We start from the raw sequence: 25705 nt of genomic DNA, 5'->3' as shown, positions 1-25705 counted from the left end.
TGGGGCCCAAACATCCGCCTCATGGTGGAAACTAATCATCTCCCAGTTTGACGGATGGGGAAAGTGAAGCTCCAAGACAGGTAGCTGAACTGATACCACCCAGGATAATTTACACGAGAACTGGTGCAGGAAAAAACCACAGGACGAGCTCTAGTTGCTTTTGCTGGAACTGCCAGACTATTTGCGTTCTGGCACCACACCAAAATGCCACACATCCTGAAAATGTGGTTATTAACAATACTAACAAACATCAGACGCTGCTGATGAAGACGCTGGTGGCACAACGGACGTGCTATCAAGCTACATGTACATTTGTCCTGGTGCCTATATACCTATAGTACTACCATAAAACATCATTACTCAAGGTGGCCAAGCCTCTGCATGAATTATCACAGGGATGACTGAGGACCACTCTCCTTCACAGCCCACCCTTTGCTGGTCCTACAGTTACTAGGGCATCTCCAGGGTAAATAGGCAGTCAGCTCCCACTTGCTCTCTCCCTTACGAGCTCCAAGAAAAGATTGAGGTCACACACACTTGCTTTTCTGCTTACAGAGCGTGAGAATGCAAGAGGAATTGCACAAAGGCTGGTTGATGGACATGAAAGTCCAGACGTGATATAAAACCACCTTTATGCTTTACGGTAGGGAAAAAGGATTTAGGAGGAAGGGAGGAAGGAAAACAAAATCCTCTCCGATGGTTTTGCTCATTGTCCTTCGAGCAAGCCAAACGCATCTACAAAGGCAGATGTTTGACCTGCCATCCCTTTGAAGCTCTTTTTTGGCCCAGGACAGGTTAGCAGGTGCTAAGCTGTGGGGCAAATGGGCACAAGGAAAAATGTTATTCATACAGCAACATGTACAAGGGACCCAGAGACTCTGTTCAAAGGACATGGAGAGGATCTGGCAACTGAACCATGGTTTATTCTTGAGAGAGAAACCAGCAGGAAAGCTCTGGTGGAAGAGGTGGGCAGAATGGATAAGGGACAGGGCTGATGTCTTCTCAGAGCATAGAAACTTGGGCACCAACCTCATGGTTCAGCTCCCAGCCACAGCAAAGTTTCTGAACAGCAATCCCTGCTGATTCTAGTGAGGACATCACACCTAAAGACCCAGACATGGCAAAACATTCACAGTCTCTCACCTGGCCATCCTCAGTGCTTTGCAATGTTCTTCAGGCTTAACCGAGAATCCCTTAAAGAAACCCAAATCCTTCCTCTCCATTCCACATCACAGACTTACTCTCCAGTTGCCTAAGGAGAACAGGACCCATCTAACGCCAATTCCCATTGCCAGCAGGGGAGGAAGGCTGCAGAAATACACCTGAGAAGAGGCTGCAGAAGACAAGTCAGCAGGTGGGATGCCTTCAGGGGCAGGAGCAGAAGCGAGGGAGGACCCTGGAGATGCTCCATCCTCGCAGGGTGACCAGCGAGGGGGGACAGTCCCTGCCTGGTCTGCCTGTGCCCTCTTGTGGCTGCATGAACATGTTGCACAGGGTAGGACCAAACCTCCGGAGAAAAAGAGAGGCTGCTCTCCCTTGCAAAGAGCAAAGATTCTTGTATTACGTTTTAATACAGAATCTAGAGGATCCTAAAAAAAAAAAAAATTAAATTATATCCCTTTCTGGCGACAGCTCTCAATTCAAAACGTAGCTGCTTAACGCAGGACAGCTCAGGAGCCAAAAAGCATGGAGCAACTTTACAGTCACCTGAGCACAAACAGCTCACTCCGGACCCAGCAGGGAAGGGACGTGCAGACACAGCTCTGAGTTTGGCAGGAGGACAGCCCTTCTAATTCCTCCATCATATCTGCTGTTGGCCCTGGCAGCTGCCTGCTATCTCCTCCTTGAAGCCCCAAACCATCCAGGGGGATTTGTTGTGTCTCTGCTGGCAGCTCCCCTCCACTCCCACCCCTGCTCTACTCCAGCACCGGCAGCGGAGGCACGGGCAGAATGGGCACCCACCACCAGCTCTGTTCCTGCCTTGCCAGCACCAGTTGGTTTCCTTCTCCATGCCTAGATGACTCGTCCTATTAAATGGTAACACTATTTGAAAAATGAGAACATCACTTTAGAACAAGGCACAGTACCTTTGGGTAAGCATCGCTGCTATCTGTTGGGGTTCTCCACATCCCAGAGGCGGCAGCCCCTTCCTCTGGGCGCTGGTTTTCTCCCTCCCATGATGTCAAATGCCAATGAGTGTGAATCCAGACAGGGAAAAGCTCATGGACCCTCACCAACCTGAGCAGGACAGGGAATTCCAAGAGCAGCAGCTCATCCCATCAGAGGAAGGCAATAATGCCCATGTTTACACAGGAATGGAAAGGGAAAAGGATGACAAGGAGATTTGCGGGCCTGGCTAAGTGTCTCAAGGCACTCTGAGTAGGGAGGACACAGGACCCCAGTTCCTGGCTTTAAACACAGCAGGGAGAAGGTTATGGTGATGTCTCTGTCACGCTGTCATAGCAAGCATCAGCAACTGGGTCTCAGGATTGCATGCAAACAAGAAAAACGGCAAAGGCCTGACCACCCTTGCCTCAAGCACGAATCCAGAGGAAGCCCATGGGGGTTCAGAGGTTCGTTGTCCCATGCTGGGAAGAACCTCAGCACCGCTCACTCACCCTGCCTCGCTCAGAGACACAAGGTTCCCTGGGACCAGTCTTTCTCTTACTCATCCTCATGCAAGTTTACCTTTAGTCTAAGAGAAGCCCCAGGTCCCAGAACCAATACCAGCATGAGGTCTAATCCTGTTTTCTGCTCTGGTTGTACCTCTGCTTCATTTCCCAAAGGCCTTTGATGTTTTGCTTTTTCCCTCCACTGCCATCACCAAGAGATGATGGCAAGAGATCTCCCGTGTTCATATCCACAGCTAAATGCAGGAGAGAAAAATTACTTTAGTGAAGCTAGAGCGACCCAGCTTCCCAACTTGGAGGGTCTGAGAGCTGCCGCTGCTGCAGGGCAGGCACACGCTGTGCCCACAACCAGCTGGCATCTCTCACTTGTGCTTGCCTCTGCTGTGGCATGGAGAGCTGCACAAGGGCTGGGGCCAAGGGAATCCACCCACAGTCCCCCTTCTCTGTCTATAAAGGACAAGAAAGGGCCCGCAGGAGCTGGACCTACCTTTTTAATAAGAAAAAGCAGCCTTTTTCAAATCAAGTTGCAACTAAAAGCAGGGGAAAATTACCTGAACAACAGGAGCAAGCTCAGTCCCCGGCACCACTACAATTCATGCTTGCCAGCTCCTGCCTTTGCATCCAAAGCCCCAGGCCCCCACGCAGCCAAGGGAAGACCGGCCAAAGAAGAGTCCATGATCCAAAAGTCTCCAGAGAAGAGAACCATTCTCTCTACACCACTAAGGGCCCACTGGTAACGGCAGCTTCTGAAAGGTAGTGGTGGATCCTGTGGATCATGGACTCTCCTTTGGCAGGTCTGACTTCTCCCTGACTTCTCCGCAGTTCTGCTTCCACCTGCTGATAGGAAAAGCAGGAGACTGCTCAGCCCTGCAAGGAAAGAGGAAGGAAGAAGATCCTTGAATTAACCAGCCTTTGAGACAGCCAGCATATCCCACGCAATGCTTCAAGCCAGTAAACTGAACCAGACCACAGCAGAGCTGGAAGAGACCTCAGCCTTGCTCAGTACAAACCACACAGGCCTGCCTTGTCACAAGAAATACTTGTGATAAAACTGTGTTTGCTACTAAAACACTGTCACTTAGTCCCCTGGTGAAGTCAGGGAGCAGCCAGCTACAGGAGGGGCAGACTGATGAAGAAAAGCATTAAAACCCCGTCCCTTAGGGCACACAGCAGCAAGAGAAGCACAGACCACAATACCAGCCAAACTTGATTTTTCTCTTGGCTACCGAGCACACCCCCTCAACCAACCCCAACAACAGCAATTAGACCTTTAGAGAGGTTAATAACAAATGTTTATTTTCCTTTATTAAAGAGCAGGGTGCAACCATCCCGCTGTTAACGGAGTGACTTCATATTAATTTACAAATTGTTCTCTCTGCTTTGTTTCAAATGTAAGACAACCTTATACAATGCATTTCTCTAATTCCTTTCATCTCAAAGTGCTTTACAAAGTGACACTGGGGGAAAAAAATAATCCCACAAACCAAAACGTCTCCTACATAGAGATCATCTCACTCCCAGTGCTGCAGTGCAGCCACGTCTGTTGTGCAATGTAGCAGCTAATGGCACATGATGACATGTAGAGATCAAAAGGTCAGGGGGAAGAGATACAAGGAGAAACTGCCAAGGATAGAATTTACCTGAGCTGAAATTTGCAGCTGGGAAAAAGCATTTCTATTGTCTCCTCTGGAAAAGCTGGTGTCAACTTGCTACAAGTCTGGAGACACCACCAAAAGAGATACAGGTTTATCACTAGCTCAAGACCCAGCCAGACTCTTACCCAAAGATGTATTTCCCAGGCTTTTACTCCACATTTGAAACATACTCCTTTGGTGAACAGTAGCAGATGTACACACTCATCTAGCTAGGGTGAGCAGCGTGAGTTGGGGCACCCAGCCGTGGGAAGCAAAAGCAGAACTAGGGTGGAAACAACTTAGACTTGCAGGTCAGCCCTTCCTGAGCTGAAGGAGGTGGATTCAAAGTTAGTATGCACTGTCAGGAATGTGTTCTCCCCGCTCTGGGGATGATGACTCATGTTTCACTTAGCTACTAACCCTTGGCAAACAATACCGTATGCCAATATAGCTAAAAGGAAAGGAGTCCCCTGAGGAGCAACTCAGCAGCATACTGTAAGTGTGCTCAGTGACAGGAAAGCTTGTGCTCATGGGGGTCTTCCACAAAAGGTTCTCAGATCTGCTGTGGATCTGTCCTTGTATTAGGTTCCAAACCAAAAACTTTTGTCTTCCCCGTCTACTCCTCCCTCCCCTGGACAAAACCACAGCAGCTCAGTTAATTTTCTTCCACTGAAGACAGAGTTCCTCCTGTAGCATCTCCCAGGAAAGGATGAAACTTAATGGAGCTGAGGATGGTGATCTGGTTCTGGGCACTAACTTGCTAAGAAGGGAGTTATGATGATGGCAGAGGGACAGGGTGATGTGGCAGTCAAGAATGCAGAAATGCCACGTGAGATGAAACCTCCAGGGTGGGTGGTGGCTGAGCTGATTCCACAGTCACTGAAAAAAAGGCTAAATTGGCTACAAAACACTGTCATGGCTTTAACACAGTTCTGTACAGACAAGCCTGAGCCCAAGCTGTAGCAAGCCTCTGCTTTGCAACAACTTTAGTGACATCCTTCCCAGCACATTTTGAGGCATACAGGAACTGCAGCCACATCACTCACGTCCACACACAGATGTCTCAAATCTCCTCACTGGAGATGGTAGCCCAGGAGAAGCTGGGTTTCCCAGGGCACGTGCATCTCTAGGTCTGCTGTAATACTGGGGAGGAAATCTTGGGGCCTCAAGACAGTGTCCAGCCTGGGCGTGCTCCTCCTGGAGACAAAGAACCCAGCCTGGGACCATGGTTTCCATCTAAACAGTGGGAACAGTACTGCCCAAAGCTCCCTTAGAGCAGGAAAAGCTCAAAGGCATCTGTTTGTGGGTGAGGTTTGTACCTAAGAGCACTATGCGGGAAGGGCTTCTGCACCAAGGACTGTCACAGGGAACTGCCTGTCAAAGTCCACATCTGCCTGTGACAACTGCAGCAGATTCACTAGACCAGGAGAAAACATCCTGCGCCGACTGCAGCCAAGCTGTGGCCAGCTGTGAGTTACACAATCTCCCTGCTCGCTTTCTTCTGCCGAAGGCCCCAGGTGCACAGCTCCGGCCTCTGGCCCGGCTGTTCCCCCAGCCTGGATTACCCAGTGCCAAATTGCAAGCTAAAACCAGAAACAAATCCCTCTTTGTGACTCAGTTGGCAGAAAGCTTCTCTTGCAGGCTCCTTTAAAAGGAGCAAGGAAATACTTGGAAACAGGCTGTTCATGGCTCTCCAAAAGATTATTGCATGCTGCTGGCATTTACAGGGCCATTCAGGGAGTAAGTGGTCAGCAGGACCTAAGTGTACAGCTGGACACAGCACCCTCCACCCCAAAGGATGAGTGGAACAGATGGACAGACAGCCAGCATCTGTCCTGAAAGACTTGCGTACAAAGAAGGTCCAGGACTCCTGCCTTGCACAGGGCTGCCCTCAGACTATGCCAAAGCAGACTGCATATAAAAACAAAAGTTAAAAAAAAATGGATATACACTGCATATAGGAGACTCCATAGAGGACAGTCTATAGACAGCCACCCCAGAGCAGCCAGGGCCAGCCCAGCTCTGAGGGAGTAGCTTGGCAGCTGCATTCCAGTCACAGTTGGAGAAGTGGGACAGCTGAAGGTGGAACTTGTGCTTCTTGCTCCTTGATCAGCTTCAGGCAGAGGGAGGGTGCGGAGGAGTAAGGCCTACTGCAGGAGAGGCACTGCATTAATCTGTTTGGCAGATTACGTTTGACAAGCCGTTCATACAGGAGCAGTTTCCTTCCATGCTCAGACCTCCGCTTACATCTCACTGGGATAAAACCCAAGTTTGGCCAGAGACATCTCCCTCCGGAGCCGCATGACCTCCCAGTACATCAGCTCCACTGCAAAGCAAAAAGGGAGTAGGGAAGAGGAAGAGGAAAAAAGAGAAAAAAAACCCCACAAAACCAAAACCCAACCAACAATCAGTAAGCAAGGCATAGCTGGACACCACCTCATGTTATGCTGTGCTCCCAGCACAGCCCAGCCAGTCTCATCCCCAAAGTGAGGGAAGCAGACAGGCTGGATGGTCCAGCAGGAGAGGGCCATCATGTTACCCCTTAACAGTTCCACCCGAAGGAAAAGCTCCCAACAAGCTGAGGAGCAATGAATGGGTGCGTCTATTCCTCCCGCTCATGCCTCTCTTTTGCCATTTAACTGTTCCTCAAAGACACAGGGAGTTCAGGGTACCCCAAGGTGGCCCCATTCCTGTCATGCTGAATCGGACCTCTTAATTCCTCCCAATGTCCCACAGACAGCACCGCCCCTGCAGCCAGCTACTACCCCCTCTTACCGTCCTGCCTCACCAAGCCCTGCTGGATATAGCGAATGTATGTGAAAAAGTTGCACACCGCTGTGATCTGAGGGAGAGAGAGAAAAAGGAGTCAGCTACAGAACTGCCTTGCCTGTCAAGAGGCTTGCACAGGACCCAGCAGGAGAGCTCTTAGTGTTCAGCACCTGAGAAATAGTACTACATACCATCAGATGGAAAGAGATAGGAAGAAAGCTGGTAAAAAAAAAAAAAAAGTCAGCATTCTCTGGGCATCCACAATCCTGTCCCAAGATACCGCACTATCCACGAGACACTGCACAGGAACTCCAATCTATTGCAGATTTGAGACATAAGTGATCACTACTTAATGTGGCAACAAAGCCTGTGATCTTCCTTCAAAGAGCACTGTTCTCCAACTGAATGAAAATCTTTGGAGTTAAAGGTTTGAGCAGAAAGTGTGTGTGCAGGGACATAAGGGTGTTCATGACACATTACAGTGCTCTGGTGCAAGTGACGAAAATTAGTCAACTTAAGTCCATGCACAAAAACAACTTTTTGTCTCAGAAATTGCCACATGTTGCAGGATCAGCTCTTCTGATTCACAATCCAGGAAAGAATAAATTTCTAAAATGCTCCATTGAATCAGAGCCCCAACAGCAACATTAACAAATCATTCACCTTCTCCCTTCCCTCCAAAGAAAGGACAGCTTGTTCTCATAACCATTTGAGTCACTGATCTGTACTAGAACAATAACAAGAGCCAGCATTTAAAGAGCAGACAATTACTGTGTTTTACAAAGGAAAATTGAAAAATAATAATAAAGCAAAACCATCAAATCCCTGTCCTGAATCAAACCATGGAAAGCAAACACACTGAAGGAACACAAGGCAGAGCACTGGAGCCTGAGGCAGGGCTGCAGACCTGCACCCTAGTCATTGACCAAGAGCCACCCCAACTTCAGGAACAAACTCAAGACCCACAGGTCTTAGTTTGAGGGCTTACCCTCAAGAGCTCCTCCATCTCAGGGCTTGGAATAATTTTGGAGGGCTGAGGCACCCTGAGAAGGTGAAGGACTCACCCTGGCCCTGCAGGATGGTGAAATGTAGTAGTAATTCCCAGAATCCCCCAGCATGATGCGGTGCTTGCAGGTCCTGGGGAGGCCACTCAGAGCACATTTCCTGCAGACAAAGAAAAAACACTTCAGCCTTCAACAATCTGGTGGCAGAGCAGAGCACAATTCAACAACCGCAAGACTATTCCAAAGAGATAGAAGTGGGAGCTCAGAAGCCAGACCTGTGTCAGGCAGCGTGAAGAATTAAAAAACCATGGCTGATATGAGCCTTTTGCTCCTAGAAAGATTCCATAAATGGCAAGTTTAGGAGACCGTAGGCTAAATATCTGGAACCATGAATTATTCCACGCCCAAGCAAACCAAGGCTGTACCCCTTCCCTGGCAGACAGCCCAAGACAAAACCACAGAAAATATTAAAGAGGTGAGGCTGGAGCAGAGTATAACAACTGCCATCTGGTCTCTGCACATCTCCTCCATGTCCCAGGCAAGGCTTTTGCTGAAGGAGTTCTGCTCAGGTGTATCAGCTTTCCTGATGAGATACAAACATTCTGGCTGGGGCCCAAACCTGGTCTCAAAAGAGGTAAATCCAGCATTTGAGCAGAATCTGCTCATGCTGAGAACTCAAAACAAGCCACACTGCAGCCTTTATGCTAGGCTCCTACTAATTAATTTGGGCCTGATTTGAAGCTACTCTAGTTGAAGCCACATGGAGTGACTTTGTACTGACTTCAGGGGGCTTTGGATAAGGCTCGCAGTTCCTAAGAACAAGCCAATCCCTTCTTGTGCAGAGAGGGAAGAAGCTTGGCTTCACAACTGTAAGAAGATTTCAGACTGAGTGAAGAAAATAGTCTTTTCAAGACAGCTCAGTTCCCAGGGAGACCATCAAAAGATGTAATCAGCAAGGGTGAAGCATGCCTCTATTTTCTTGCCATTTCCTTCCCTTATTTGCAAGACAAATGGTTCCCAGCACCAGCCAGTTGCCCTTCCTTCATCACCACTTAAAGCAGTAAAGCAGAATTTTCTGCTGCATAGTCACCACCACATTGCCCAGAGACTTAGTGCCTGCGTGCTGGGAAGAGGGACATCACTCCCAGCTGCAAAAAATTGCTCTGTGGGCCACGAAAGATGACAACACACGAGAGCAGATGTTTCAGAGAGCTTCTGAGCACATCTCTGTGCTTGCTCTCCACTGCTATCAAGGGCAAATACTAGCTAAGAGTAGAAGCATGGGCTGTAAGTGTTCAGAAGCAATGAGAAGTAATTGTTGCCCAATGAGTAACACAACTTTGGGGGATCAAATCCTCAGGAGGTGCAGGACGACCGATACCTTTGTAAACGAGATACCTTTAAGAGGTCCTAAATTTGAGCATTGCAGCGCACTGGAAAAAGAGACTACTGCTGGTCGCTCTTAGCTTGGTTGATACCACTTGATGTAACCCCAGCTATCACAACTGTAGCTAGAAGTCACCTAAACCACAGCATTTGGACACCTGCCCGTCAGCGCTCTACACACCCCAGGGCACTTTGCCAGACATGCTATCATGAAAGCCAGTTGTCCTCGCACCTCCTGGCCAGCATTTTGCTCTGATGCTATATAGACAATGTCACATAGTGGCCAACTTGGTCCTTGCCTGTCCAGACTCCTCAAACTGTTGCACTGAGGTCTGTACAGTAGGGTACAGACCAGTAGGTCTGGTAGGTCCCAGCTTGCACAGGTACCCCAGCTTTCTCCTTCCTGGTTCATAGCATGTCCAAAGTTGCCATAAAAATCAGTGGTTTGCATCTGGGAAATAAAAGGGAACAAATTCCTTTTGGGTCCTTTATTGCCAATAGCAAGATTCCTTACCATCCTGTCTGGGTAGAAATTAAACAGGGTTAAGAAGTTAGCTTAGTTCAGCTCTAGCCTCAAAGCTGCTAAATTGCACTAAGTTAGTAACTTGTTAATGGATTAGAGATCTTTGATCACTGACTGAAGAACAAATACTTCACTTACGTTACAATTTGTGACCGGAGCCCACTGTGAAGACAAAACAAAACACAAAAAAAAATCAAAAGGAAACCGATAAGGATAAACACAGGATGGGTTGTTCTTGGAACAGGCCCGACACATACTCGTGGAACAATTTGCCTAGAGATGACAGAAAACTCAGAAGATAGTGGTAGGAAACCTGCATGTGAACAGCATTTACTGTTACATGAACACCCTCGCTTACAAGGTCCTCTGCTTGAAGGCAAGGGAGGGAAGAAGAAAGAGAGCCCTGACTGAACTTAAATTCAATAGCTGAACAAAATCCCCTATCTTCGTCTGGAATATCACGTCACTCCTGCTAGTGCTCCTCTTCTTTGAGGCAATCTCAAGTTGTCTGTCACATCAGATACAGTCACACAAGCTCTGGAGCAGTCATAGCCCAAATTCTGATGGCAAGGTGACCAGCATCAGGTGGGGAAGATGATATGCAGCAAGAGGAGATCTCTTCTGACCTAGGCTCAAGCCCACCTGGTGCACCAGCAAGGTCAGGAGTGCAAGGCGAGTTCAGACCTCACACGGTGCAAGAACATGAGAGAATGCAGCTCTGACTTAATCCTTTCACCCTAGGTTATGCACAAACACTCCTTCAGAGAACATTAAACAAGTTGCTACCTTAAGGGAAAAAAACAAAACCTTCTCCCAAGCCAAGGGCACTAACACATCACTAGCTTATCCCCCAAAAACAGTGAACTACAGTACATCAGCCGAGGTAATTCCCCTTCTCACGTGAAGAGTTGAGCTGAACTACCACTGGTCATAGGCTAGGAGAACACTCAGCTGAATCCTTTCAACTGTTCAACTCAACTGACTGAGCAAGGCCTGGCCAAACTCCACTAGACGGTACAGGAAAGACCAATAGCAAGGAGAGGACGAGAGAGCATAAGCATGGTTCCTTACTTTGGCCCACCACACTCTTCTGCTGACACCTTCACCACAGGCACCGTCTGGGAAGCAACCGGCTCAATGGTGAGTGTATTCTGCTCCACAGCCACTCGCACCAGCTCCGACAGCTGCAGCAAAAAGAAATGAGTGCAGATATGAATGTGCAGAGGACACCTCCATAAAAGGCACAACTTTGGCACTGCCAGACTGCACAGGTTTTGTCCTCTTTTTCCAGCACTCACCTCCTGCTTAGTGAAGTCCAGACAAGGTCCTACATCTTCTCGATAAATTCTGTCCAGGAAGGAGCAAGATTTATCCAAAGTTGGAGATTCCTTCCAGGCCTGGAACTCAGCAAATAAAATGGAGTCGACCTGCAGCAAGTGTCCAAGAGGAGCAGGAAGAAGGAAGGTGGGTGAAGAGAGAGATACCATATCAGAAGGTATCTCTTACCATGCAGGTAACCTAACTAAAAACATCTGCTTTGGCATCTAGAAAGGCTCAGACATCACAGAAGTGTCTGAGGGAAGCTGGCTTGCTCCAAGGATCTTTCATCTCCCACCCAGACTAACACAGCCATACTGGACTTATTCTGCCAGAAACCTGCAGGCACCTCTCTATCCCATCTTCCTCCAGGACAGGGCAGCACCTCTGCTGCAGGAAAGCCACCGCACAACCACCAAACAGACCAAGTGCCCACTCAGCACATAGCAGGAATGACAATAGCAGCTGAATGGCAAAGCACAGTGGCAATGGCACTCAGGACACAGGAGGCAGAACCATTCTATAAGGAAAAGATTGCTACAGAAAAGGATGAATTGGAAATATTAATAAACAGCCATCAGCAGGACTACATTCAGTGAGCCCAAGTATGAGGTCACAGGGTATGCCAGCCCTTTAAAGACCACTCCAAGCCCAGAACTCTGGTGTTTGGGGAGTCGCAGAAGTAATGGGAACACTGGGCAGCCACACAGGCTTGCAGAGGCAAGCTGAGTGTAGGAAAGGAGCTCTTTCAAAGAGAACTCAGAGTAGGAACAGCTTTTCCTATTCTAATGTCTGCTTATTGCCTTTTACAGGTGGGCTTGAGAGCATTATCACTGCTCAGTAGAAAGGGACCCAGGACAGAGCTTGCTCCCAATCCCCTGAGCCAGCAGGAAGGTTGCTTTCTCCATCCCTGTCTGGCTGAAAATACTTCAGTCCTGGAGACTCTCTGGGACCTGACATTTAAACCCCAGATGGATCATTAGCAGAACCACCAACCTGACTGACAGGGCATCTCCTTAAAAGGCCAGCAAATCCTGTTAAAGCTGCTGAAAGGAAAAGCAAAACTAAAGAAACCCTGCTGAGCAACACAAAGAACATAAGTGAACAAAGCTGAAAAAGGTCTGGGTTCTAGCATACTCGCTCTGTGCTACGGAGACTGCTCACCTGCTACCAGGAGACAGCTTCAGAGCCACAAGATGGAAAAACAAATTGAGAAACACACAAAAACAAAACAAACAAACAAAAAAAAGCAGGTTAGCATAAAAGCAAGCTAGAACTGAAAGGCTGGAAGCGAGAGGCAGATGGGTCCCACCCCTCCCCAGTGCTGTCCAGAAAGGTTACCTGCTGCAAAGATGAGGAAGCATCTGCTCCCAAGGCCTGCCAGCCTGGTTCATAGGTGATGTGGATAGCCTTCCCAGGGATGATACAAAGGAGCAGAGAGAGGAGAGCAGGTAACCCAGACTTTGAGGGCAGCAGAAGAGACAGACAGTGAAGGAAAAGGTTTAGAGAGACAAGCAAGAAAGGGAGGTAAAAAACATGAGACAAAACAGAAGATACAAAGAAAGGCTCAAGTCCTCCCTTCCAGGGCACTAAGCATGCTGCTTAAGACATCACAGGGCCACAAGCCACACCTTTTGACTTCAGCTTGAGGTGCAAAAAGGGAACAAAAATTCTGTCATTTTCAGGCTCAGTTTAAGATGGGGCACTTTTTTTCCATAGAGCACCTAGCACCAACTCTCTGAATGCCAGGTTCCCTTTTATCACCTCTCACATAGGCCACTAATGAATTTGAGAGACAGAAATTAACAAGTTAAAAAAACCCACCCCACCCTTGATATATAAAATTATTAGTCACTTTGGAAGCCGTAGCCCTGGGATTTTAAGCCCCAGGATATCTGCACCATGTGGAAGTTACCTACACAAAGAAATAACAGGTCCAAATCTTTAACAAGCAGTCACTTACAAGAGCTAGCTTTTCTCTAAAGATCGTCAACACGAGATTTGCTGAGACTGAGCCAAGAACAGCAAAATTAACTACCCAGCAGGCAAAAGTTATCTCTGCTTGCTGTAAGCAGAGGGCAACTTCTACAGGATAGTCAGTGGTTCACTGGACTGAGCTCTCAGTTTGGAGCTCCTCTATTAAGACTGGAGGAATAGTTAGCACTGGGAGAGGTCACGGGACCTTAAAAAGATTAAAACATTTTTCTTCCTGGCCCCCAAAGCAGCTTCTACCTGACTACATTTGACTCCAACTTCCAGTGTATCTGGACTGTTCCCTACTTGACCGAGAGAAACCAGTGCATCAGGCCTTCACAGTTACTAACTGATTTTTCCTTTGGCTTTCTTTCTGACATAGCCTTTGTTCCTCTCTGCCTGTAAACAGAATTAAAGATCTTCATCTCTTGTTGCTATTGCTGTCTCAGGACAACGGCTATAATCAATGATGCCTGAAGCATTTCATCCAAACTCTAGCAACAAGAGCACTACGCAGAAGCTGACAAGGCACGTTCATTGAATCCACTGCCAAAAGCAGACGTTACCAGTGTTGCCAGCACAGTCCTGTTTGGTAAGAGTATTAATTTCACACCTGGCCCTTCTGCACACATTCTCACGCAAGCCAAGTGACCAGGTGCCTTCGTGTTCCCTCAACAATTCATGACAGATGCCGCAGCTCCGAAAAAATCATTAGGGAGACATAATCCCCCACCACATTCTCACTCATTTTCATTCTTCCTGACCAAGTGCCATAAGCTGCCTCCTTTTTGCTCCCCAGGACAGCTGTGTACACATCTGGCTAGTGGAAAGTTCCCAGATGGAAAGGTCCTACTAGCAGGAAAAAGCCTTACTTACACCCACGGTCACAGCAGATGGGGGACTATCAAAGGATCACCGAAAGGAATTAAACAGTGTTTGTTTGAAAGATATTCACAAATGCCTTGTATGCTTCTCTAGCCAGTTTCTTCCAGTGGGGAAGGAATTAAATATAATTAATTAAATATACACTCTGCAAAGAAGAAGAAGAACAGTGACATGCCCAAGAACACAAAACAAGTGACAGAGACTACAAGTTGACAGAGGTGTCCTGGTGTCCAAGCCAAACTAGGCAGAGAGAAGAAACAACAGCAAATCACACCAGAGCAGGTAGTGGACTCAACTGTCAAGATGCAGCAGAACAACTGGCTTCTCCTCAGCAACTTTTGACATCCACTCTCACCACTGGTAATTCCTGGATCTGTCCATGCCCTCCAGGGATCCCTCAACTGCTTCCTCTAGCAGTTGTCCTGACGCAGCCTTGAACGTGCTTCCCAGAAGGGGAAATCTCCACAAATGGAAACCCTTCAGAGCCTGCCTCAGCACAAATTTAGGGAACAAGCCAGATTACTGCACAGACAGCTTCTCCCAACACTGAAACCACAGAGCTCTCCAGGAAGCCTGAGTCAGATGCCGCACACCTCCCTGAGCACAGTGGCTCTAAGGCCGATGCAGTGAATGGCCCTCACCCACCTCTTTGCATTCATGACTGACTGGCTCTGGAGTCACATTCTGGCTGGCAGCTGAGACCATTGCACTGCTGGTGCTTTTGTTTCGCCCATGGCCCTTTCTGAAGACAGCTTTAGAAGGGCTCTGGAGCTGAGGATGCAGCTCCCGGTTTGGAGAGGAAGGTGTGGATGTGATCACCAGCGTCTTCAGAGCTGTTACCTCTGCCTGCAGCATGTCGATCTGAGGAGACAAGGCAAGAGTCAACAGCGCCTTCAGCAATTGCTAAGCTCCAGCTTGCTGCACCCCACCAAACACTAAAGCCACAGGGAATCAGCTACAAGCCCAGTCCTGAAGCCTTGTTCCCATTCTCCCAAATGCCCACCATCACACAGAATTTTAAAGAGGGCTAAACTGCAGCTACTTGGGAACCCACCCCTCCACTCCTCAGTCTGAGCACATTTCGCTCCAGGCTCTTTTTAGACCCAATAACCCAGAAATTTCTCTCTCAGGAATAAACCAGTTGAGCAGCCCTGTGATGCAGCCTTGTCAGGAAATTCCAACTCCCCAGCTCCCTGCTCTAACCATCCCCACAGCTGTGGCAATTAAACAGCATATCACTTCTCTGTGGTTCCCCTGGCATCCATTTCTCAAAGGGGAGCTGGATCAGCAGCAGACTGCAAGGATGCCTTTTCCCCCTCAGTCAGTGTCTGCTGGAGAGGGAACAGAGCAAATGCAGCATCTCAGAGAGACCGAGCTGCAGGCACTTTACTCTCCTCCAGGCAACAGACAGCACCATGGCTGGGCAGGGATGGCACCAACCTAGCACACAGATCAAGTCACAGAGAGCGCAGTTCTCACCTTCCCCCGTGCCTCCCTCAGCTGTTTCTCTGATGCCGCCTGTTTAGTGTTTGCTTCTCTCACCATCTTGTGCGCTTCCTGGACCAGAGAGAATTTTAGTCTGCCTGTTGCAGCCCCAACTCATGAAGCCACCCAGGCCAAAGCTCTGCTACATCACATGCTCTGGGCAAGCAAGCAGGGGGACAGACATCATTGCCACATCCAAGGGTTTTACTCTGTCAGCCGTGAAGAGCCTTCCCCCAGAATTTCCCAGAGAAGGCTCTCAGTGCCAGAGCCTGGAGCGCATCCCCCTTCTAGGAGTGTAGTTGGCTAAATTAAAGAGTTCAGCTAGCTGAGTCCAAGGTCACCTCTTTCACTGATACGGGCTGCTGTGAAGCAAGCTAGAAGCAAAGGCCTGCCCCTCCTTGCCCTTGGGAACTGCTTTAAAGCTGAGGCTTTAACATTAGCACCCACCTGTGCTGCATCGCAGCTGTGTAGCAGCTGTGTCTGTGCCCAGTCCAATACCTCTGCAACTCTGACCTTGACTCACACTCACTAGCTTGGCCTCCTGACTTGACCTCAGGCCTGTGTTGTCACTGCAGACTTGCTGGTTGATCACTGGACTGTTTTCTGACACTGATTGCTGTTTGTGGCACAGAGCCTGATCGAGACTTGCTGCTCCATGTCTTAGCTCCCCACTGGTGAGGTCACTGCTCTTGCCTGACTTGTTATTGCACTTTGCTCCCACTTCCCTTGTGGAGCGGCCAATCCTCACTGCTCTGGGCACAGCTGCAACACAGCAGGAGCTGTAACTCAGGTGGGGGCCAAATGGTAAAGGCTGGCTTAAAAGCATCTCCCACAGAAAGAGGGGAGCGGTGCAAGTCCCAGCTGGAGCCTCCCCACAACACTGTCTGGAAGCAGTTTGTCCAAGGCCACCACAGGAAGGGGACAGCCCTCAGCTACTTATCACTAAGTTCACCCTGAATGCAGGCAGCTAAATTTCCAGAAGGGGGATGTTCTCTTGGCCCTCGCACTCAGCACCAGCCTGTGTTTCAAAGGTACAGATGGGCTCTGGCTTTCCTCACTGCCCAGTCAGATCCAGACATTAGAGCTGCTGCTAAATGGGATTTTGCCAGGATAGAGCTTGGCAAGAATCATATTACAAAAAAAAAAACCAAACCCCAACCAAAAAAACCCCAACCAACAGGCCTTCTGAACACTCATTGGAGCAGAGTATATGAGGACATCCAGCTTGTTCCCACCCCAAGCAAGGGCTGACACGAGCCAGAGAATCATCTCTATTACACAGCAGCTGCTGTCCAGACTAGAGAGCAGGCATGGGAGAGGGACAGGGAGCTATGCTTAGCTCCAGCTACAGGCAACCCCACATCTTTTTTTCCTACCAGACATACAAACCCATAACTACTGTGCTTTTTATGCCACCCCACAGCTGCTAGAAGGGGAAAGAAATGCAAGCAAACACTCCCCAGGAGCAGGTACAAGCCCCTGCTCTGAGGCTCTGCCTGCAGCACTGCCCAGCTCTGCCTCTTCAAGTGGGAAAGAACAACAGGGGGAAGGAGGAAACTGTGGGAGGAGATGGCTGGAAGTTCAGGGAAAGCCTGTCTTAAAGGAGTTGGATGTAAGCTTAGCTTAAGAAATGATGGGAAAAGGAAGAGGGTGGTACCTCAAATAGGCTAGCTGTTAACTCCTCTAGTTCCTGCTCCAGTTGTTCTCTGACTTTTGACAATCTCTCACATTCTTTGTCCTTCAGCTTCAGCTCCTGTTGAGGAAATGGAGAGGGATGTGTAAGCTCATAGCAGGCTCCAGCAGTGCTGATGCCTGCCTGCCCCCACCTGTCAATCACAACCTTTCCTCCCCATCATGGCATGGATTCCCAGCCCAAGACTCCAGTCGCTAAACTCCGTACCATGCTCCGTGTCGCCAAAGGCATCCCTCCAGAAGTTGTCGCAGGCTTTTCAGGCTAGAATTGCTCATTTGCCATTAGCAAGGAGGCTCCATAGTGAGCACTGCCTGCCTCAAGCTGCTTTCTGCAGCAGGTTTCCAGGACTGATTTGTATGTTGGCACGGGGGCTTTGGGTCAACCTAGCAACTGATGTCCTGCTCCAAAGCACCTTATGGCCACCTCAGCTCAATCTCTCTCCTCTTCTGCCTGCTCCAGACTGTGGCACGGCCACATTGAGACCCTGCTCCCCTCAGTACCACCTCTTGGAAAACCCCCACTGCTCAAATCTGTACCACCATCCTCAGGTGTTCTCACAAACTCTGGGTCTTACCTTCTGTGCTTTGTGCAGTTCTTCCTTCAGGAATTCAGACCCCTTTTCACGGATCTCCACTGAAGAGCTGCGTAGACGCGACACGTTGAGCTGCTCAGTGGACTGGGTCTCATCCACCCCTCGAGCATCCTGGCGTCCAGTCTCTGGCTCCTCCTTGCTGCCTTTGGACGGCATTAGTGTCTTCCAGTGTCCCACAGCTGGTTGATTCTGGCTGTCTTCCTCAAAATTGGCCTGGCTGTGGGGTACCAGCACAGAGAAACTTTACATGGGGGCAATTCACAGCCTTCCTCTAACACTCGCAACATATCCACCTCCAGCCTCTGACAAGCACCGAAGTGAGGCAGGGAGGGTGATGGTGTACAAAGAGGCCAGAATTGTCTTAGAGGACTTGCTCTGTGCTCAGCAGCAGCAGCACCAGTTCCTTTACCCTGCATGCAGGCACTGCCTCCCTATTGAAGTGCTTCACCCTTCTGGCATGGATTGTTTGCAGACCAGCAACAGAAGAGGAGATGATGGTCTAAAACAAAGACTTTGGGGGAAATCTCCGCTCCTATCCTGGAATCTTTAAGAATCACACCAAGTCTAGTTTGAGATGCCCAGCCTGCACTCCTTTTAAGAAGGGCTGGTTTCTCAACAGTGAGTACTCCCTCACAGATAATTCTGGACACACAAAACTTAGTAGGTAAAGCAATACTATTCGTAACTCCTGGTTTTACCCTTCTCAACCAGCATGTCCCAGATACCATTAACTCAGGATAAAGCAGGAGAACTGAAGACAGCTGCTCCAGGAATCCCATTCCTGCCTGCTTTCAGAAACAGACTGCAGCTGGCTTGTTTAGGACTCCAGTATAAACCCAGTAGACCTAAGTTCAGAGACACTGAGAGTAGCAAGAAAAAGCGAGAACAGCTCTCCCATTCCCTAGCAATATACAGACCCCAATCCCCTCCACTGCAAACCCAGCCTTCCTCTCATGCCCATCCCTGCTTCAGAGAGGAAGGATCTATTTTTAACCTACTGGTTTCCCACCAAAGTCTTCCACAGACCTGTCTAAAACAGTGTATTTCCACTGAGCTGAGATGAAGCCCTATTTTTTAGTTTCAGTGGCTGGCAAGTAAAGATGTAGTAGAAAGAGGAAACCAGAAGAGTCACCCAGGACACTGTTCCCCAGTGCTCAGTAGGGCTTTGTCAACTGTCAACAGACTAACACAGACCCTGGAAGAGGCTGATGAATTTAGTAGGTTTTGCAGCTGCTGGGGACTTATGAGAAGAAAACATAGACTTGTACACCACCCCTTCTTCATGCATTGAACTGTCCTCACATGGTCACTAGCCATTTGAAGTCAGTGGGAACACGATCAAGCCTTGCACACATGGAAGCTTTCTATCACGTGCAGCCGCTCAGCAAGATGCACACACTGCACTACAGATTAACCTGCTGCCAGTTATCTCTGGGTCACAAGCCTCGGCTGAGCTGTGGTGCTATTGTCTTCCATGCACAGCACCAGTCCCTCCTCCGCACACTCCTCTGGCTACTGCTTCTTGCCCACTACCTTCTCCTGCAAGAAGCTATCACCTTCTTTTGGTTAGGTTCACTTTCTCTTCTTCCCTCTTCCCAATCTATATATTTTCCTCTCCTGAATTTGCCCTACCTCTTGTATTCCAGCCAGGTCACACTCTTCCCCCTTGCTCTGACTCCAGCCCCATACTGCACAGCAGAGCACCGACTGGGCTTATCTCCTCAGCCACGTGGAGCTCAAAAGAGCCTTGTTCCCCTTCATCTCACCCAAACACAAAAGGCAGTCAAACAAACCATTAGGCTCAACTACTAACAAGCCTTTTTCTCCTAGGCTATGCCACCTGGCAACAGCATGGTGCTACCACCTTTTCTACTCAAATTGCTCCCTTTCTGCCCCTCCCCACAAAGCTGTCCATGAGCAACAGTTGTCCACAGTCATCTTTCAAAGAGGGAAAGAAGCAGCAGCTACCAGCTAATTCAGCTCAGGTACCACAGGAAAGCACGTGGAAAAGCACACATGGAAAACTCCCTGAAACCTTGGAAGATGAAGGGCACAAGATCGTCCCTGATGCCACGCCATGCCAACTGGACAGCATTTTGACTACACAACTGGGTGTGGGGGACACGCAGTCAGCATCACAGATTTTGCTGACCTCTCTTGAGCAAGAACGAGTGAAAGCACCAGAAGGATGGTCACACAGCAGTGCTAAGAAGGTAGGAAAGGACAGGAACAAACTGGCATCCCCTTGACTTCCCCTGGTTTTACTGAACATTCACCGGGAAGATCTAGAAGGAGAGGCTTATCCTGGTGATACTACTTAATTTGGAAGTGTGGAAAATAACGTAGAAGGGTGCATTGGGGAAAGGGCAGGAAAATAAAATAGTTTGGGCCAAACAAAAAAGGACAGACAGTGCCTCCAAGCAAAGATAATTCATCTTGAGCTATTCAGCACACTGGGACTGCTTGATAAAAAGCAACATACGCAAACACAGAGGGATACGCCTGACGGAGCGAGCCACAACCAACGGGAACTCCCAGACTGGGCAGGCATCTACAGTTTGAGGTGCAAGAGAGCACGCAAGTGCAAACTACATGGTGTCCAGAGCGTGCAGTGCCTGCTCCATCCAGTTAGGCTGCTCTGTTGGCACGTTTGGTTAAAGGAAAGGCAGAACAGCACAGAAGAAGTAAAATGGTTTAGAAAGGTCAAGATTAGCTAACACGGGTCACTTACCTAAACAGTGACATCGCTAACGGGATGAGGAAGTCTCCAAAGGCTCCAAACACTAAGGAAAGAGAGGGATCGAGCAAGAGAATGACCCAAAGGAAGGAATTAAATCCATTACAGGAAGCTGGGGACATAACAAGACCAATTCATCCCAGAGATCGGGGAGGTTCTCTGCAATGGATTTGCCACCAAGCAGGAGAAGCATGCCAAACAGAGAGGTCTGTCCAACAGTTAAACCATTTCTCAGGTGGCATAGTGGAAGCCCTGTCTGCTGTGGACTTTTTGAGATTAGACAGGGTAAGTTGCAGAGAACACATCTCTCCAGGTTCTTCCGTATTACAGAGGAAACACACTAGAAGGGCTCCAGCCAGACCGAGCACCTCCAGCTTCTGTGATCAGAAAGAAAAAAAAAACAAAACAAAACAAAGCAGAGCATAGAGGAAAAGCTGGATTCAAAACCAAGCAGCTAGTAAAAAAAATAAAGCAGCAGCAAGGCAAAGGGACATTTCCACAGTCCTCTAAACTACTAAGACAGCCAATCTAAGCCATACATAACAGGAAGAAAAAAACAACATTGTTTGTTTATGACTTTCAAGTCCTCAAAGGAAAGTTGTCTTGGGAGACAGGTATTCCAGTGTATTTCCACACGTTATGGAAGAAAACTAGAGGACACGGAAGAATACAACAGTCCCACCCACACTCCATAATGCCAAGGGACCTAAAAACCTATCCTGAAAAATCATCCCATCTTCCATGACGGAATAGTACATTCTCCACGCTGTGCAAACAAAATCCCCACAAAAGCCTTGGCTATGCTGGCTTCTGCCCAGCCAAGCCCCAATCTCCAGGGTCCAGCTGGGGCTTTGAAATACACCCCCCCTCAGAAACCAAAGGACCACGACATACACTCGCACGCTCTTGCTATCGCTGGTCTGACTGGCGGCTATCTTCCTCGGAAAAATGTATCATATCCTAAGGGTCCCACACTGACACAAGAAACGCAAACTTAAAAAAAACCAGAACCAACAGCCCACAAACTTCTAAAGTTGGATTCCGTAGAAAAAGCAAAAAAATGTGCAGGATCTGCACTTTTTCCAGCGGGCCCCACATGTTTCCTGCAGTGCTGATCTGACAGGGTTATTTCCCGTATGAACAACGTGTGGGTCTCTCCAGGTTAAACTCTTACCCTCCGGCTTGCAAAGGGGACCTGACTTTTCCATCCCGATCAGGACAGAAGCCTGACCGCTGCTGTACCGCACCGCCACGAACCGGCATCGGTCCACAGCCCGCTCACCGCCCCGCCAGGCGCTCAGTAACATGCCTCTCAAAAGCGTTTGGCAAAGCATATGGTAGCGTTTTATTATAGCGTAGCACGCAATCTGCATTTCTTGTATTTGCCTCAGCAGACAGCAATCACCCACTGTGTCCTTCCTGAGGGTTGCTGGGGGACACGGTAAATCTCCTTATTCCCTCTCCTTACTCCGCTTCCACACAACTGCACGCACAAACACACGCCCGCAGAGCCTTGAGAGGAGACGGAAGCTTTGGGCTGCAGGGACGCAAGGTGTTAACGACAAAACAAGCAAACCCAGTGGAAGTCCAAGGGGAAACTCAGCCCGGCTTCTCCACACGAAGACGCCCTTGTCCCCGCACCCACAGGCGGTGAGGCTCGGGGGCTGCGGGGGGGGACGACAGCCCGAAGGGAAGGGGAGAAGGGAAGGGGAGAAGGGAAGGGGAGAAGGGAAGGGGAGAAGGGAAGGGGAGAAGGGAAGGGGAGAAGGGAAGGGCAGAAGGGAAAGGCAGAAGGGAAAGGCAGAAGGGAAAGGCAGAAGGGAAAGGCAGAAGGGAAAGGCAGAAGGGAAAGGAAGGGAATGTCCGGCCACCAGAAGCCGCGGGCCCACAGAGCGCGGCCGCCTACCCCCTCCCCACACACCGGCCCGGCCCCGCTGCCCTGAGCCTCCCGGACCCGAAAAGCCGGGCTCCCGGACGTACCCCCGCCGCATAGCTGGGTCCCACCGGCACCACCACCACCACCAGCGCTGCTGCTGCTGCTGCTGTTCACGGCGGAGGCGGAGGAGCGCCCTGCGCCGTCCCCATGCCCGGAGCCGGAGCCGGAGCCGAGCCCGGCGCTGCGGCACCGCCTGAAGGACGCGCTCCCGCCGCCCGCGGGCGGGGGGGGACACACACACCACGTGATCCCGGCGCCTCTCTGCGCGGCAGGGGGCGCGCCTGCGCACTGCCGCCCCGCCGGCCCCTGAGGAGAAGGGCGGGAAGCCATGGCGGGCGGTTTGTGTCGCCCGTCGTCGCTGTGTCCCGGGAGCGGACAGTACCGGGTCCTGGAGCCCAGCCCGGCTCCTTTCGCGGCCTTGAGGCCGTGCAGGCCGCTTCGTGGGCCGCCCGGAGCCGCTCCGGCGGGTGGTGTTGCGCTGGGGTCGGCGTTCCGTCCCTTCGGCGGTGTAATGGTTTTATTAGCCTCACGGTACTTCGTGTTTTCCTTAGAGTTGCGGTTGCCCGAGCTGGAAATCACGCCGGTCTCCCGTCTCAGCAATAAAACCGGGAACGTTTCCAGACCTATGATTCAGTGGAAGAGTTTGCAAGCCTTCTAAAAGGCCTAAGGGGATAGGCATAAGAAACACAAACCTCAGAATCGCTGTCAGCGTCCTGGTTTGGGGCTCCTGACTCACGATCTCTGAGATGTGCTCTGCTGGGGTGAGTGAGAAGCCTTCCTACAAAGCGGAGATAGCGGAGAGGCAACCCCTGCCGCGATGCTGGTACAAGGGAAGCAGCTGCATGCGAGTGGATGTCACTAGGATTTACAGCCTGCAGAGCTGCAGGGGCCCTGGGAGAAGGTGTGTGCTCAGCCAGGGATTCAGACTGGTACCAGCAGCTGATGACACCCTTACGCTCCCTGTTAACACATCATCCCTCCCTGGCACGGAGCATGCCCTCAGGCTCCTGCTGAGACAGCTCCGTGGGCTCCGTGGGGAAGCCTGGGATGTAAAGAAATGATAATATACAGGAAGGTGAAAGGATGGGGTAACCTGGCTGGCGGCAAGAAAGGCCTGTGCTTCTTAGTGGTGGGCAACAGTGGGACTGGACCAGGATTTTTAAACTTGGCATTCAGGGAAAGCACTGGGCTTTCCATACCCTTACATGAATGAGACAAGTCGGTCTCGTTGTTACTGAGCTTTGAACTTTGGATGCTGTGGCTCCAATATTTACCTAGCTCATCCTTCCACTCGCTCTCTCCAGGAGGCTGCGGGAGCCTGGCAGCTCTCCCAGTAGATGAGAGCAGTCATGTGGCCGCACTGATTTACATCCTCTCTGCAAAGCAGTGCGAACACACCATCTCTGTCCACCCGTTCTCCTCCCCCCTGCATCACCACCTGTGTGTGGAGGAGCCCCTTTGCCCAGGGCATACTCATCCTGAAAGCTTTTTCCTCACTTGCTCTGCTCCGCTAGCACAGAGGGGCAAAAAGGGTCAGCGCCAGGGGATTCCTGGGGCATTGGGAAATGCCCAATCCACTCCACAGCCCACCACTGAAATCAAGAGGAGCTATGGTTCTAGGAAGTTCACCCTCTCACTGGGGCATTACCTACAGGCAGAGGGACAACTGCCACTGTGAGGTTCCCACCTCCCCAGCAAGTGCTCCAGGGAGCGCACAGCACATTGTCCCTGTCCCTGGGAGCATGTCTGCCTGCTGGGAACAAAATAGGCAAAACATTCCTGCTGTTACCCCAGTCCCACAGCAGATCCCACAACCACCTCCGGATTGACAGTGCTGCAATTTTGGTGACAGTGCCTCCATTGGACCAAAACCCGCCCCTTCCCTCGCAGGCCACCCTCAGAGTGTGTCTTCCAGATCGATCCTTCCCCCACGTTTCCCATTGCATCCTACCTTGCCATTGCCCTGCGCTTTCCTCCAGGCAACGGTATCCCCTCCGAGCCTTCGCACACAGGGGCAGCTGACCCGCTGGTCTCAGCTGCCCCATCCTCTGCCTCGCTGCCAGACACAACGCTGAAGGCAGGCAAGTTAGACATGGTGATCCTTGTATCCACGGCAGAGCGCCGCTGTAGATACTACACAGGGAGCAATTCCCTGTCCCAGCTTCTCCTGGGCGTCAGTGTCATCTACAGCCCTGCCCTGCCTCATGGCCAGGCTCCACGGTGACAGCAGAGGCTAACCCCATGCTCCAAAGTCTTGGAGCGAAGTGTCCGAGAGGTTCGTGTCGATGGCTGTAACCTTTGTTATCTTCAGGGAACTTTTGGGAGGAGGGGAAAGATCTTCAGCTTTGCAAGGCAGACTTTGTAATTATTAACTCCCAAGGCCTGGCTGGCAGGAACGGAGGGTCCTCAGATTAGAAAGCTAGAACTTCTAAGATCCAACAAAGGCAGGAAGAAAGAGAAGTGATAATGCAGACAGGAAGCATTAAAAGAGGATGTGTTGGGGATGCTGAACCCCAGCCGCTTGCAAAAATAACAGGTCGCAAGGTGAGAGTGGCATGTGCTCCCTCTCGCTCCCAGCCCCAAAGGAGAGGCAGAGCTATTGAGGAAGCCTGGACAGACCCTGAGATTTCTCCATAACCAGATGAATGGGCTGGCCCAGCAAAGCAAAACTCAGCACAAATCACTCCCAAGCTGAGGGTTATCATGCAAGCTGCCTTGAGGCAGGAAAAGCTGCTGCCTTCTCCATGCCCTTTGCACAAGGCTAGCTGTCCTCCAGGCAGTGTTGTGAAGTGTCCCAAAGTGTCCAGCCCAGCAGCTGGTGAGACACAGACCCAGCTCCCACTTCTGGTTTAAAGAGACAACAAACCACCAGACAACCTTAAAGTCTAGTGCAGTTGGAAGCTCTAACCCAGCACCCTCATCTCACACCATGGAAGTACCTTGCTCTCTCCCACATTATTTCCCATTTACATTTCATGGAAGCTGAAAAAATCACTGACCTCTGGGTAATGAAGTGTCATAAAATCCACTTTGCCTCCTGCAAGTCTCCCAGTGTGGCACATACCTGTTGTGAAGGCCCTGACATGGTACCTCCCCACTGCCACAGGCATTTTTAGTCACCTTTTTTCCCCATATCTTCC

General features: G+C 50.1%; 1 protein-coding gene across 5 annotated transcripts in view; it reads right to left on the bottom strand.

The window, feature by feature from the left end:
- Positions 1-22694, bottom strand: part of RAB3IL1 (RAB3A interacting protein (rabin3)-like 1) — a 46195-nt gene extending 23501 nt beyond the window's left edge. Inside the window, exons 1-13 of one of the 5 annotated variants that reach the window (XR_774125.1) lie at positions 22610-22694; positions 20624-20675; positions 17875-18109; positions 17265-17360; positions 15602-15679; positions 14768-14983; positions 11245-11373; positions 11018-11130; positions 10085-10108; positions 8098-8197; positions 7040-7106; positions 2088-6590; positions 1144-1589 (exon numbers count right to left, since the gene is read on the bottom strand). Coding sequence is in view for 2 of the 5 variants with exons in the window: in XM_010563650.1 (XP_010561952.1) it covers positions 6508-6590; positions 7040-7106; positions 8098-8197; positions 10085-10108; positions 11018-11130; positions 11245-11373; positions 14768-14983; positions 15602-15679; positions 17265-17360; positions 17875-18109; positions 20624-20637 (1155 nt within the window). In the remaining 3 variants the exon portion in view is untranslated. Of the gene's footprint in view, positions 1-1143; positions 1590-1621; positions 6591-7039; positions 7107-8021; positions 8198-10084; positions 10109-11017; positions 11131-11244; positions 11374-14767; positions 14984-15601; positions 15680-17264; positions 17361-17874; positions 18110-20623; positions 20676-22609 lie in introns of those variants that run through there. The other 4 variants (XR_774127.1, XR_774126.1, XM_010563650.1 and 1 more) reach the window with 4 other exon arrangements.
- Between the last annotated feature and the right edge of the window lie 3011 nt (positions 22695-25705).

Source organism: Haliaeetus leucocephalus, unplaced genomic scaffold, assembly GCF_000737465.1.
Source record: "Haliaeetus leucocephalus isolate CR32 unplaced genomic scaffold, Haliaeetus_leucocephalus-4.0 Scaffold173, whole genome shotgun sequence".
NCBI lineage: Eukaryota > Metazoa > Chordata > Aves > Accipitriformes > Accipitridae > Haliaeetus > Haliaeetus leucocephalus.
The sequence above is the reverse complement of the archived record's forward strand: the minus strand, read 5'-3'. Positions and strand labels throughout refer to the sequence as shown.